This window comes from Apus apus, chromosome 6 (genome assembly GCF_020740795.1).
Source record: "Apus apus isolate bApuApu2 chromosome 6, bApuApu2.pri.cur, whole genome shotgun sequence".
NCBI classification, from domain to species: domain Eukaryota; kingdom Metazoa; phylum Chordata; class Aves; order Apodiformes; family Apodidae; genus Apus; species Apus apus.
The window spans coordinates 28,451,684-28,465,285 of NC_067287.1; the positions used below are offsets into that span (position 1 = coordinate 28,451,684).

Below are 13,602 nucleotides of genomic sequence, written 5' to 3' on the forward strand. Positions count from 1 at the left end.
GTATAACTGTCTATAACTGGCCTGTATCCTGTGCAATGGCACAAATTACTTGAAATAAATGATATGATAATCAATCTTAAGAAACCAGGACAATGTTTGGGAGCACCAGCATAATTGGTAATGGTCTGGCATCACAACTGTAGATATGAAATACTGAAATGTCCCTACTCTCAAATGGGCAAAATCACATCTGTAAAAATAAGAAATAGTACTTTAACAGTTATGTTAGTTATGTTAGTGTATGAATAAAAAATATTATTTTAAAGACCATGTCTAACAACAATAAGAGAAAGCATCCAAAAGTAAATACTATCATTCCTACCACTGCCATAGGCTTTGGGTTTTATAATCCAATAAAAAATCTACTGCCATCCATCACTATCATGGTTTTAATATACAATTAATAGCAGTAGTAAAACTCCACTGGAATTTCTGGCATTTCCCTCATGAAGTAAAAATCTCCTGGTGGGAGGGGTCAATTCTTTTGTGAGCTATAGGAGTGTTAGCAAACTTGGAACTAGAAAGTGAGAGAGGTTTACTACACCTATTGCAGTAAATCTTGTTTGAAGAGCAGTCAGTTTTTCAGTGGGCTAAAATGTCATGTAATCTATTTCCTCTGTAACTGCTGAAATCTGTATTAGAGACTTCATATTATTAGTAGGTGAGCACTCACACTGCAGACAAAATAGAACCTACTTTTTCACTGTATTAATTGTAACGCTGTACTCAGATTGCACTATACTGAGGCTGCTGGTGTAAGAGGGCTATAAAAACACAGTTTCAAATGCAGGGATTTTCTACCTATCTAGCCCGAGTCAACACATTTTAAACAATATAAAAAATGAAACATATTCCCCCCCTTAACACCTGCATGCTCCAAATAAATTTATTTCATAATATCCCATGTAGCCACAGTGTAATCTGTTAGGATGTTTAAATGCTGATACTTCTAGATTTCATGCAGTTTTTCAAACATCTAAAAGCCATGAGACAGCTTAAGATGTTTCAGCTCCCCAAAAACCCAACAATCCATGTTTGGCTCATGAAAATTTTACAGAGACAACCAGACAACAGTGTCACTTCTGAAAAGGCAGGAAGGAATATTTCTTCACACTAACTGAGAAATACTGAAAAACAGATGTGTGATCTACACTGCAGAAAATGAAGTGTGAGTCTGGAACATGATGCATTCCTGAAGTGCAAATACCTCAGCACTGCAGGTGGGGAGATGTCATTGCCTGCAAGGGTTGGGTCACTATTTTTACAATATTTTACTTGACTGGAACTAAGCAGCACCTGTGCTGATGCACAGGCACATAGAAGAACAACAGACAATGCACCTTCCCCTGCTTCAACAGACATACATGCTTCAGCATATCCCAGGATTTACCCATGTTTTGGGGCTATTATTGACACATAAGGTTGTGAGATGTCATTAAGAAACCCATGCAGTGAAACTAAGATGTTTCAAATAAAAATAACTAGTTATGGCAGCAGTAGTCACATTTAATTTGATCAGTTGACTTTCTTACATTATATAAAAGCCAAAGCAATACAAAGAAAATGAAGTAAGAACCAATGGGCCTTCAGCTGCCTAAACCAGACTTCTTGTGCCACTTCAGATGACTTGCTATAACCTGCGTGGCCTCCAGTTGCTGTGTCATGTCTTCCAGTTCTGTGCTCTCCTATGTCTTTGCTCTCTTATGACATCTAAAGTGGTCTAGACCCCTCTGTTTAAGCAGCTGAATTTCACCTACTCATAGTGGTTAGAGAAAGACAAACAAATTGAAACAATAAATTTTTTTTATCTTAATAGCCAATGCAAAAACCTACAAACCTGATTTCTGTCAGTGATACAGTGTCAACTCATAAAAGAGATGGAAGTCAAGAAGAGAAAAAAACATATCAGCAAGGAATAACTGATGCAGAGAAGTTCACAGAAACTACACATGGAACATATGAACTACCTATTTTCCCAGTTCTACTTTCTTATCAAAGAACCTGCTACATCTTTTCAGGCATTACTTTTGGTAACTTCCGTAGATTGACTAAAAAAAAGTGTTTTCTCTGTATTAAGATGTATCCCAGATCAAAGCCCCAAATTCAAATATAATGGAGATTTGTGTATTTGTGTGTGTGCATTCAAAACTGGAATCCCAGCTTCATACTTCAAGAGGAGGAAAGGCTGCAGTTCTCAGGCAGTTCAATATTGTGGACTCTGATGCTGATATCTGAATATTGTAGCCAGAGCTTTTGTAATATATTAACTTTGATATATTCTATGTAGTTTTAGTCTTGTCTTAAGTTACAAATACTTCAACTTTAATTCCACCACAACTTCCATTAGCAGTTAATACAGTGCTGCTTTGTGTTTTTCTGTTTTCTCCAACTGCTACTACTTGGGTGTGGTCTAATCCCACTGTACTCCAGGCAGCATCAGATGACAGAGCTTTGCAGATCATCTTGTGATCTCATTATGTTTTTCCTATCTGCTTTATCACAGGAGTGCCAAGAGTGGGAGAAAGTTAACTGGCCTTTCATGGCTCAGTTAGAGTCCTGAGAACAGAATTAAGCACTGCTTAAGAATCCTTTCCAGAAACAGATTTATCCAGTCTCCTATTTAAAGCACACTGAACTCCATGTGAGTTTTCCCATTAAGTTCAGAGGCTTTTGGCTTACTCCATGAGAAGAAGAAAGCTTCCAATGGAAATTATAACTAAGTGATTCTTCCAGCTTTTGGGATAAAATTAATCTGCTATATAAGTAAGTCAGCTATAGCAATTTGCCTGGCACAGCAAGAGAAAATAATAATTCTTGTTTCTTAGATGTTTTTAAAACAACTATGTCTGTGCCAAAAGAATCTAAAGCACCTTTAATACAAATTAGAGTTTCACTTTTGATCAAAAATGGACTGAATCCAACAAAAAAGGTTCTGATTCTTCAATAAAGATCTCCGCACTCACACTCCACTGCAAGACTCAACTCTAAATTAGACAATCAGCTCAAGCAATTAAAAATAATTTATCATATGAAGTTAAGTGTAGTAAGTGGCAGCAAGTTATCTAACTAACTGTAATTAAGTACATAAGTAAGGTATCTAACATACCTTTATACTTCATGCTAACTTTCTTCTCCTGCAGCATTTGAGCTGAGCTGTTCAGCAGATCTTTATTGTTGAATATATATGCTTCAAATGCAGAAGATGCATTTCTATCAATTAAATGCAGTAAATTAAGAGAAGTACTATAACAAATATACTGGATGGAGAATGAAGGATAGAAGATGTAATGTGCATATTTTTGGTAGCTGATTCCATTCCGAAAAAGAGAAAATGTAATTATCTCTGTGTTGATTAGTGTGTATTGGAGCAGCAAATCCGTTCTTTCATTCCATTCAGGTCTTGTGCACTCTGGTTTGTCATTCACACAGATACAGTCCGAGGAGTGGAGGAAGCAGATTCAACATTTGTCTTCTAAAAGAACAAGCAAGAAAAGAAAACAGTAATTTGTTAATATTATTTGACTGGCAAGTTCCCAATATTTCCCCATCAGGTGCCTCCAAGTCACTGAGCAGGGTGATACTACAGATACTGATACTACTGATATCTACAAGAGACACCTACAGAAGAAGCCTGGAAGTAAGGTCAGTGATAACTGGGTTCAAGGCCAAATTGGGATGGAGAAGCATGGTCTCTGCACTGATGGACCTCTTCTCCTGCAAGCTCCTGCAATAAGACTAAGCCCATGAACCTATTCATTTGGGGCCAGTGATGTCCCACCACAACCATGGGAATTCTATGGGAGTAATGTGAGTGAAAGCTCAGGAGTTTCCATGGCAGAGCCTCAGAGGTTCAGGAAACAGTATGAATTTACATGTTGGCAAGGACCTCGATCACAGATCCTGTAGGTTAAATAAAAACTTGCACATAAGAATTATAATCACAGTGGGAACATGTCTATAGTGAACAGTTGTAGAAAACATAGGATATAAAGGATCAGCATTAAAAGAATTATATTGCCTCAGCTCTGAGTTAATTATATTTCTCCTGTGGAGTACTGGGCATATCAAAGAGTACCAAAGTGACAGTGCCAGAGTGCAAGTCAGCTGGGGAAAGCACCTGCAAGGAGACTGAAAATGCTTGGAGGCTGATCCCTTTCATGTCAATAAGAGGAGCTATTTAATCCTCCATGGGATTTGACATACAGAAGAAAGGAGGAGGTTTCAGGGAAAGAGTGGATTGTAAAAACTATGAACATTTTGAAGAAAAAAAACACAACAAAATCAGGAAAATTCCAGTCTAATGTGTGAATGGCAGTTGTTGGAATAACTTCTGCAAGTGAGACCTGTTACCAGACAGTTCAATTACAAGGAGCCATATGATACTGCTGTATACAAAGCATGACCAGTTTGAGACATCATTAGGCACCCCACCATTCAAGGCTGCCAAAAGCAGCATGCACTTCTACCCACATACTTAAACAGACCCTTCCCCACCTCCCTATTACCATCTCAGTTAAGTCATACAAATACTTTTCTAATTATGTATTACTGAGACAGCTTTAAATAGTTTTAAAGAACCTATTTGTTATTCAGTAACTTTCACTATAAAATATGCTTTTTCCTCCTGTCATGCAGTTTTATTTTATTGTATTCTAAAAGCGTATCTAATACTTGAAACAGCTGAAAATTTGCAGAATTACCTTCATCTTGATTTATGATTACTATTTACATGCAACTGACCAGAATGTCTGCTATTGCAAACTGAAGCCATGATTACACCAACTGAATACTCAAGCCAGTCTCTCATGTAAATACACACATACTGTCCCATTTCTTATTGCATAATGCACATAAGTAAGCTGCACACTCCCTCTGTCATTATGAGTTCTCCATCCATTTATGGGATATTTTTATTCTAACCCTTCAGTTTTATTGGCGCATTTCAAAAGTATGGGTTTAAATTCAGCCTGCAGCTTCTGTGTGTGGTCTGTTAAAGAAAGCCTAAAATTACTGCTTGCCAACCACAAAAGATATGCAGCAATATCCCGCATTACATCATTTCATACTAGCTTCCCTGATGTTGTAAATAAAAAATACATGTTTGATATCAGAGTAATTTATTTGATCGTCCTGGGATCTAAGAATTAGGCCCTGTGATGGTTTGCATAGATGGTTTGGATGCATAGATGACATATGGATTTCGGGAAGATGACAGCAGGGAAACACTGAATTGTTCTGGAATATCCCAAACAGCTGGGATCTCATACTGATCTGGACCCCAAGTATAGAGGGCTCCTTCTGGAGAGTACTTTAATTCCTCCATTGTGTATAGTCCAATGCCTTGAACAAAGGCACCTTCAATCTTTACATAGGAAAACAAACAGCTTTTACATTGTTACATTTGGTAAAACGGACAAAACTTTGTCAAGAAGTGATATGTATCACCAGCTGGTAGAAAACCACTTTCTTTCCTGTTTGCCTAATGGGACACTTCAACATTTTGGGGCTACCATGGTGGGAAAAGCTTTCACGCTCCTCTTTCATACCAGAGAGAGGGAGACAAATGCTTTCATGATGAAGTGATGAGATCTGTGGACCAGCCTGAAATGAAGTATGGTGTTTCCCTGCAATCAAGTGGGGAAAGCAGGCCAAACGAGGAGAATTTAGAGATTGTAGATGACAGAAAGAGGTTGACACTATGGGTAAAATGCAAGCTTTGTTGACATCTACAAAGCTGTGACACTGACTCAAATGTGACAAGGCTATAAGCAAAGACTAATATGAACTACAATTTATAACATCTAGTAAGAAATTAACATTTTCTGAATTAATGAGGTAATCTTCACTTCAGATAAGATTACCATTGTAACAGAAATAAACCAGCATGAAAATCTTGGCACATACCTGTCCTATATCCACAGCAGGATTTATGCTGCATCCAATGTCCATAACAATGTCTGTTCTAAGGTTCTGTCAATAAAAATAAAATGCATATTACTGAGAGATGCACAGAGTGAAGGCATTAGAAGATAATGTGGGTTAGAGTAGGTATTCAGTGGAATAATATATGCTAAGATAGAGGCCCCTCTGTGTACACAATTTCAAAGTAATTTCCAATACCCCATTACAAGCAAATTTGTCTAGATGGCCCAAAGCCCGGAAACAGACTATTTAGCTCTGATCTAATTTGTTTGCAGGCAAACAGGGAGAGAACAATGAAAGAAGATGTCAGATGTTTGCCATAACCAAAAAGGTGAACTCATATGACATTAACGGAGATGTGCAAAAAGCTGATTAACACTGCACAGCTTTCATTCTGCTTCACCCATAATTTGCCTTTACACTGTTGATCTATTTACCATCATGTGAAGACAGGTGGATTAATAATGCAAAATCTGAATAGTTGTTGGAGCATCCAGTAATACAAGCAAACCTCCTTCATTGAATTTACAAAATTTCCACGGCACTCAGTTATTACCTTGTGATCTCCTGTTAGACAGTTACTATCAACCTCTGAAAAAGCAGCTCCATAAAGAAAGTATGTGAATGGCTGTCCTTCCCCTTTCTCCCAACCATATTTTCATTGTAACCTCTGGTGGCAGAAACAAAGTTCACAAGAATAAAATTAATGAATGCTTGCAAAATAACAAAGCATATGAGCACATGAAATTTGAAACTACTTCAGGTGAAATCTTAAATAACAGGTCAGAACCCCAACAGTAAAGCTCCATGAAATTCTACAGAGCACTAGTAATTTAGGTTTCATGGAGCTGGCCTTTATATCTAATTTAGCAGACAAGCAAGCTATTTCAGTTCAGGAGAGTCTATAACCAGCATAATCCCAGAAATATACTAATAAAAACACAGTAATCAAGTACAGAATACAAATTTAAGGTAATGGTTCCTGAGGTAATAGCACGTAAGGGAATTCAGAAAAAGAAAACTGGTCAGAACCAATGAAACAATATTTTATTATAGACGAATGAAATAATTAAAATTACAGAAACTGCCTACAGAATGAGTGACAGGGTTAAAACAGGAATATTGGAATAAAGGTGTAATTAGAAGGGAGTGGGACTGAGAAGACAGTGAAATGCAGCATCGGCCAACCATGTGAGCTAAGGGACCAAGGCAGGAGAGGGATAGGCATTAATAAGCAATTAAACATTATACTTCAACCCCCCATATATCAGAGAATTACATAAAACATAAGCTGAGCCATCAGAAAGAACTATTAGACAGGATCCTCTACTCATGGCATTGGTAATCTTTGGAAATCAGTCCTGGTCTAACCTATGCCTTTTTAAGGAACAAAAATATATTACCTAAAGTAGCCAGTAGCTGAAAGACTCACACTTTTTTCAAAAGTTTCTTTAATTTGTAAAATATAGCAGTGTTAGTGGTAAACCAAGGAAAGATTCGGGAAGGAACACAGCATACAAAGATTTACATATTTATATATATTTACTTAAAAACCATAAAGAAAGGAAGACCAGCTGAGTTAAGCCTGTTTAGCTGCACATGGTGCCTAATAATGTAGAATTAAACCCCCTTTCAATGAGCTATTGGAATTCTTTTGACAATGCAATAAGAAGCAGACCTATCAGCAGTGCTGTTCTTGCAGAATCTTTATTACTGAAAAAGCCATAGTCAGAAAGGGCCCTGCTATTTTTTTTCTGCTGAAGTACAATAGAAATGGGTCCCTCTTTGTCAATTGACAGATCTGGTTGATAAGTCAATGAGATGAAAGATCTGTATGACCATTTGCACAAAAATGACGGTTGACAAGGTAAAAGCTCTTTGCAGTGTTCTTCTGCTAGTGATAAAATGACAATATGAGGTCCTAACTCTATTCCCTTTCAGTTATTCTCATGTTTACAAGACAAAAAGTTATTTTACTTTAAAAAAGTTTTTAATTAATTGTGATTTCCTATCTTCACAAGATGCAAAATTACTTCTCTGCATATATTAGCATTCTTAATTAGGACAGCCATTTCTGCTGGTATTTTCACTGTGTCTGAATTACACACATTGATTTGGCACATATTCGAGGAGAAATGGATTTTATCTTTGCATACATAGATGTCAGTTATCAAGCTACCATATGTATTTGAACATTATTTGCTATTGCTAGGAATTACTACTGCCAAGAAAATATTAACATTTTTGCAGTTATTATAGTATTTAATCACTTGAGAAGAAACACCCTAGTGTACTAGATCTGTAAATGCTTGAAGGCAGGGATTGTCCTTTTCATTAGGCCATAAATAAGAAGTAATACTGGATAACCTGTTTCTGCAGTTTTTAACTTTAGGATTATTAGGCTGAGGAGACTGATAGACTACAATACCTACATCACAGTTTGCATGCACACAAAACACATTTAGTAGGATTCACTTGTCTTACCCAGTCATTCCAGGTCCCTTTTGGGTTCTTGTTGATGATAGGCTGCAGCTGTTTCAAAAGAGTTTGGCAAGCAACCTGGTGAGAAGTCAGGAGAATATAACACCAAATTATCAGAGCTATGTTTGGTACTATTCAAGATTTGTTCTAGTTAGTGATTAATATATGCTTCACTGTTATCTTGGTTTGAAAAAAGTATGGTAGTATGTGTCATTTTAATTGCATACACACAAATCCTATAAAGGGTTAAATTACAAGGGTTGGAATCTGCATCAATCAGTAGATTCAGAACAGGACACAAAATTTGTATGGAATTAGATATTAAATGAACCAAGGACTTTATCAAACTTAAGCCTTTTGGGGAAGCTCAGATCATATTCTGAAAACTCCTCACCTCAATGGAAAGATAACAGGGATGGAGGAGTCTTGGCCCTCCACAGGGAGTTTTTCATGCCTACAATATTGGGCATGAAGTACTATGTTTAAAAAGAAATAAGAGACTTCTACTTCCTCCTTACCCTCAAGGTGAAGTGGTCAGTGTTTATCAGAATACAGTAGTACTACAGAGCAGCTGTTGTTGGATAGTCCAGATGTGCAATTTAATGTGCCCACTGCTTCTAAACTGCTAATATTACTGAATCATAGAATGCTGATTAGAAGGATCATCTAGTTCAGCCTTTCTAGGTAGGAATTTGGTTTAGATAAGATAGCCCAGCATCTTGTCAAGATGAGTCTTAACGCTGTCCAATGTTGGAGAATCCACAACTTCCTTGGAGAGATTATTCCAATGTCCAACTGTTCTCATAGTGAAAAATTTTCTTCTAATGTCTGCTCAGGATCACCTGAGAAGTAACTTACACCCATTACCCCATATCTTTTCCTTGAGACTCCTTGTGAAAAGGGAATCTCCATCTTCAGATGGATTCAGATGGATTGGTAAATCAAATTATAAAAGTTCTACAGTCACAGCTTTAATCAATTTCTCTGAGAATGCTCTGTATTACCTGAATGGTTGCTGGATGCTGTGTTGACACATATCCATCCATTTCTTTATCCTCTCCTTTTGGAACAGCAAGCACACTCTGAGTCTCCATGTAAAAGTGTTCCTGTCCCCCAGTGTGAATCTTCCCTGATCCAAACAGAAAAACAGGTAGCAGGTGTTACTGAAGGCAAAGGTCTGAAGAAATGAACCAAGAAAGAACTAACTGCCTATTGGCGTATAAATTATGGTAATCAGTGTCGAATCTTATGATGCTTCTTGTATGAAGGAGTAAGATCTAAAATAAAAACACAGATGAAACTCCTTGTAGGATTAAACTGGTCTTATTCCAGTGGCATCAACAGAACTTGATTAATAGTAGAACAATATTGCCTCCAATGGTAACAATATTAAATAAAACATAGATAAATTAAAAAGTAGGGACGTACTGGACCAGGTCAAGAAGATGACCACCAAGATGGTCAGGGAGGTGGACCACAGGATGTATCACAAGAAGCTAAGTGGATTTTTTCAGCCATATGAAGAAAAATGTTAAGGTGAAATCTGATTGCTTTCTACAACTAACTAATGGGAGAGTGTAGAAAAACACAAGCCAGACTGTTGTCAAAGATGCACAGTGGAAGGATAAGAGACAATGAACACAACAAATTCCAACTCAATATAAGAAAATAAATTTCACCATGAAAGTGGTCAAACATTGGAAGAGGTGCCTATAGAGGCTGGGGAATCTCCACCTTTGGAGGTATTCAAAACCTGACTGGACATCGCCCTCACTAACCCTCTCTAACTTCACCTTGTTTAAGCAGGAGGTTGGACTAGATGACTCCCAACCTAATTATTCTGTGATTGTGTTTCAAGCACAGAGGATGCAGAAAGCTTGAATGTAGTAGTGGGACTACGAGACCACTAGGTTTAATCACACTTTCTTCCAGGTGACCAAGAACTTTCTCAGGTCTAATGGCTATATGGAAAAAAAGGAGGAACTGGGACTTAAAGAGCAGACAAACACAAATACTGACAACTTCTCACCAAATGTATTCTGCAGTTTATCTTCAATTATATTATCAGGAGTTTCAAATGCCTGATCAACATTTCCTTGTTCCAATTTTCTTTCTGGTTCAAAGACCGACTTGTGCTTTACAGCTTCCTGCAGTGGAGAAAAAGAGAAATATATTTTTGAAGTATTTTATAAGTTCTCTGCTTGTTGTGGCATTCTTCTCTGAGGAGAAATACCATTCTCTTCAGAGATGTGAACCACCAGCTATCAAAGTCCATGAACAACTGCATTTCATCAGTTTACTGTCATTGTTGGTGAGCCTGTGTATTAAGTCCTAGCAATTCTTTCCTGGTGTATCTGTGTCACTGATGTTAGCAGTTTCTGAAGGAAACACATTCAGTTCATTTAACCTGCTCTTCTCTCCCTTACAAGTGACCAGGACAGCACAGAATAAGAATGCAACCCCATCATCCAAAGAATGATGCCATTAAGGGGGGAAGAAATCACAAGGAGCAAATCAAAGTAGAATCGATAATGATTTCCTTTATTTATAATAAGACTTAATTGGAGTTTCAACTGTAATTAAATATTAGTAAAATTTGTTAGTCTTTAAAAAGAGATTACTTCTATTTTTATACCAGAAAGAGTGTTCAGTTACACCCCACATCCATTATGGAAACAAGCTGTAAAGTGACAACTAGAACCAATGCTAGTTCCCTGCAAATGTGTCCATCATTAACCCAACATAAGTCCATTTCCACTACGATTTCCACATCACATTTCTGTCCCTAACAACTTTCCCCTCACATTCCCCCAACACTTCCTGTATCTCCAGCCTAACTTTGTTGGCTTTCTATCCTGACAACAGATACAAAATGCTACAGATAACCAGGAGTTAATTGTTCAGCCAATGTATGCATGTTGATTGACCAGCTGGTAGCTATCAAAAGAATTATACACTACCAGTGTGCTCACAGCCTTTTCTTCTGTTCCACACTTACGTTTAGTTAATATGAAACTTGTGAGATCTTAATACCTTTGAGACTGCTGCTTATCTATCACAAGTGGTCAAAACTACACAAAAGATTGGAAAATAATTTATACAGAGACTGACAGATTGTTTAACTGGATGTTCATATTCACCTTGTTTCCTTAGAAAACCATGTTTAAAAAGCAAGTGAAGAGTATGAACTGCTTCTTCCATTAATTATATAGACAAAACAATAAAAATCAAGATAAGAAGAAATTATTAGTACCTCAATTGTTAAGATCATGGGTTGCAACACTTCATACTCTATCTTCACTTTTGCAGCTGTTTGATTGGCATGAACATCTGAGTCTGCAACCACAGCACAGACAATCTGACCCATGCAAATCACCTGTAAAATGCATCTCACTTAACAGAACAGTGGATTAAGTTATTCCCATATGTGCTGCTGATAACCTTCTTTCATGTAAACATTATTAATTTTAGAGCTTTGACTTAGCATCTTCGTATTTTTTCATTATCCATGAAACTAACATAGAAATACAATTATAGCTGAGGAATTAAGGCTACTATAGTATTAAAAAATGGATAAGTGATCTGGGAGCCTAACTTTCAATGCAATCTATTCTTCCAACAACCCAGATGGTTTTGTGAGGTTTAATCTGTATTCTTATGATTTATACATTTTTCTCTAGGCAGAATATAATGAACACCAGCTATTTCAAAGTCAAAAAGGGAGTGAGAAAAATCTGTAAGTATTTACCTTGTTCTATGCCTAAAGTGATTCCCTCACATACACACAGTACAGAAATTCAAGAGTCAGCAAGTGAAATTCAATTACCAAAATCTAAAGGAAAACAGTTTTAAAAAGACTGATGTTATTATACCTTGTTTCTTGCAAACACAATCTCTGGATCACTGGAGTAGCAAAACCCATTTGTAGCTGGCACATCATCGGCTGTTACCATATCAAACACACCTGGTACTTTTAGAGCCTCTGAGGCATCTATGGATCCGACTGGAAATGGGAAGAGAGAAGTGTAATTCATTCCTTTTGCAAAGCGTTGCACAGAGGAGAACACACTAAAGAGGTACATTTCTTGTACTGCCAGGATCTGCTCATAGGTTCACACATCTTTTCCTTCTGCCTGGCATGTGAAGAAATGCAGGCCAAAGCCAATTTAAAGTGCTACTTACCTGCTATGTTTCTAGGATATGCTCTAGGTGCAACAGGGAAATCATTGGCCCATTTAACTGCCTGAATGGCATTGATATAATAAAAAATCACTGCATAATCAAGCCGATATAAATAAGCATCTAGAAACAGGAAGTTCACATAGAAAGTTACAATAGAAATAGCAAAATCAGTATAAATGGGTAACGAATGTGAATGTATGGGTGTAGAAGGATCAGAAAGAATGGTCTCTAAGAATAGCATGTTTTGATAGCAGCTAGTTTAGCAGATGATCAAGATCCCAGCACATCTATAGGCATCTTCTCTGATCAGACACCCAGACCAGAAGACCAAGAAGAGTGAATAAATCCTATTTAATCAAAGAGATGGGGGTGATGTTATCTCTTTGAGAGTACTAAAAAGAACACATCCAAACCCAGCAGACTATCACCAGACTGAGAATAATCATAGAATCATGGGGTTGGAAGGTCATCTAGTCCAGCCCCACCCTGCAGTGCTCATGGACCCTTTTAACTAGATCTGTGATTGGCCCTCTGGGCTGCGAGTGCATACTGTTTGTTCTCTAGCACACCATCCCTTATCTTGTACCGATAATGAGGATTGCCCCTACCCAGGTGCAGGACCTTGCACTTGGTCTTGTTGATCCTCATGAGGTTCATCACATGGGCCTGTCTGCCATCTTTGCTTACTGGGGGGGACGACACTTTAACTTTCCTTTTCTGATTCGTAACCCAGTAAATACGACAAGGACTCTATAGCTAGCAGCCCTAGTCCTCTCTGTCATTACAGTCAATCCTGATGAGACCACCTGGATATGTCTTGGTGACTGAATGCTGAGCTTTCAGTCTGAACTTGGATATGTGCATTTTGGTGCCTGAATGTTGAACAAACTGCTACAACAGCTGTATTTTGGCAGTATGAAAACATAAGTGAAAACAGTCTTCTATAAAAATAAAATCCTCCTCCCATCTTCCCCAGCTATAAGGCCTCGTATAAGCTCTGCTACCTTTTTGTAGCAA

The 13,602-nt window shown here is 37.5% G+C and overlaps 1 protein-coding gene across 1 annotated transcript in view; it reads right to left on the reverse strand.

The window, feature by feature from the left end:
* Window positions 1-1,785: 1,785 nt before the first annotated feature.
* Window positions 1,786-13,602, reverse strand: part of AOX1 (aldehyde oxidase 1) — a 32,356-nt gene continuing 20,539 nt past the window's right edge. The window contains 10 exon segments of the mRNA XM_051623679.1: window positions 1,786-3,472; window positions 5,905-5,970; window positions 6,479-6,573; window positions 6,576-6,592; window positions 7,326-7,378; window positions 8,407-8,481; window positions 9,408-9,532; window positions 10,433-10,550; window positions 11,657-11,779; window positions 12,276-12,406. Coding sequence (XP_051479639.1) covers window positions 3,353-3,472; window positions 5,905-5,970; window positions 6,479-6,573; window positions 6,576-6,592; window positions 7,326-7,378; window positions 8,407-8,481; window positions 9,408-9,532; window positions 10,433-10,550; window positions 11,657-11,779; window positions 12,276-12,406 — 923 coding nt within the window. The 3' untranslated portion in view covers window positions 1,786-3,352.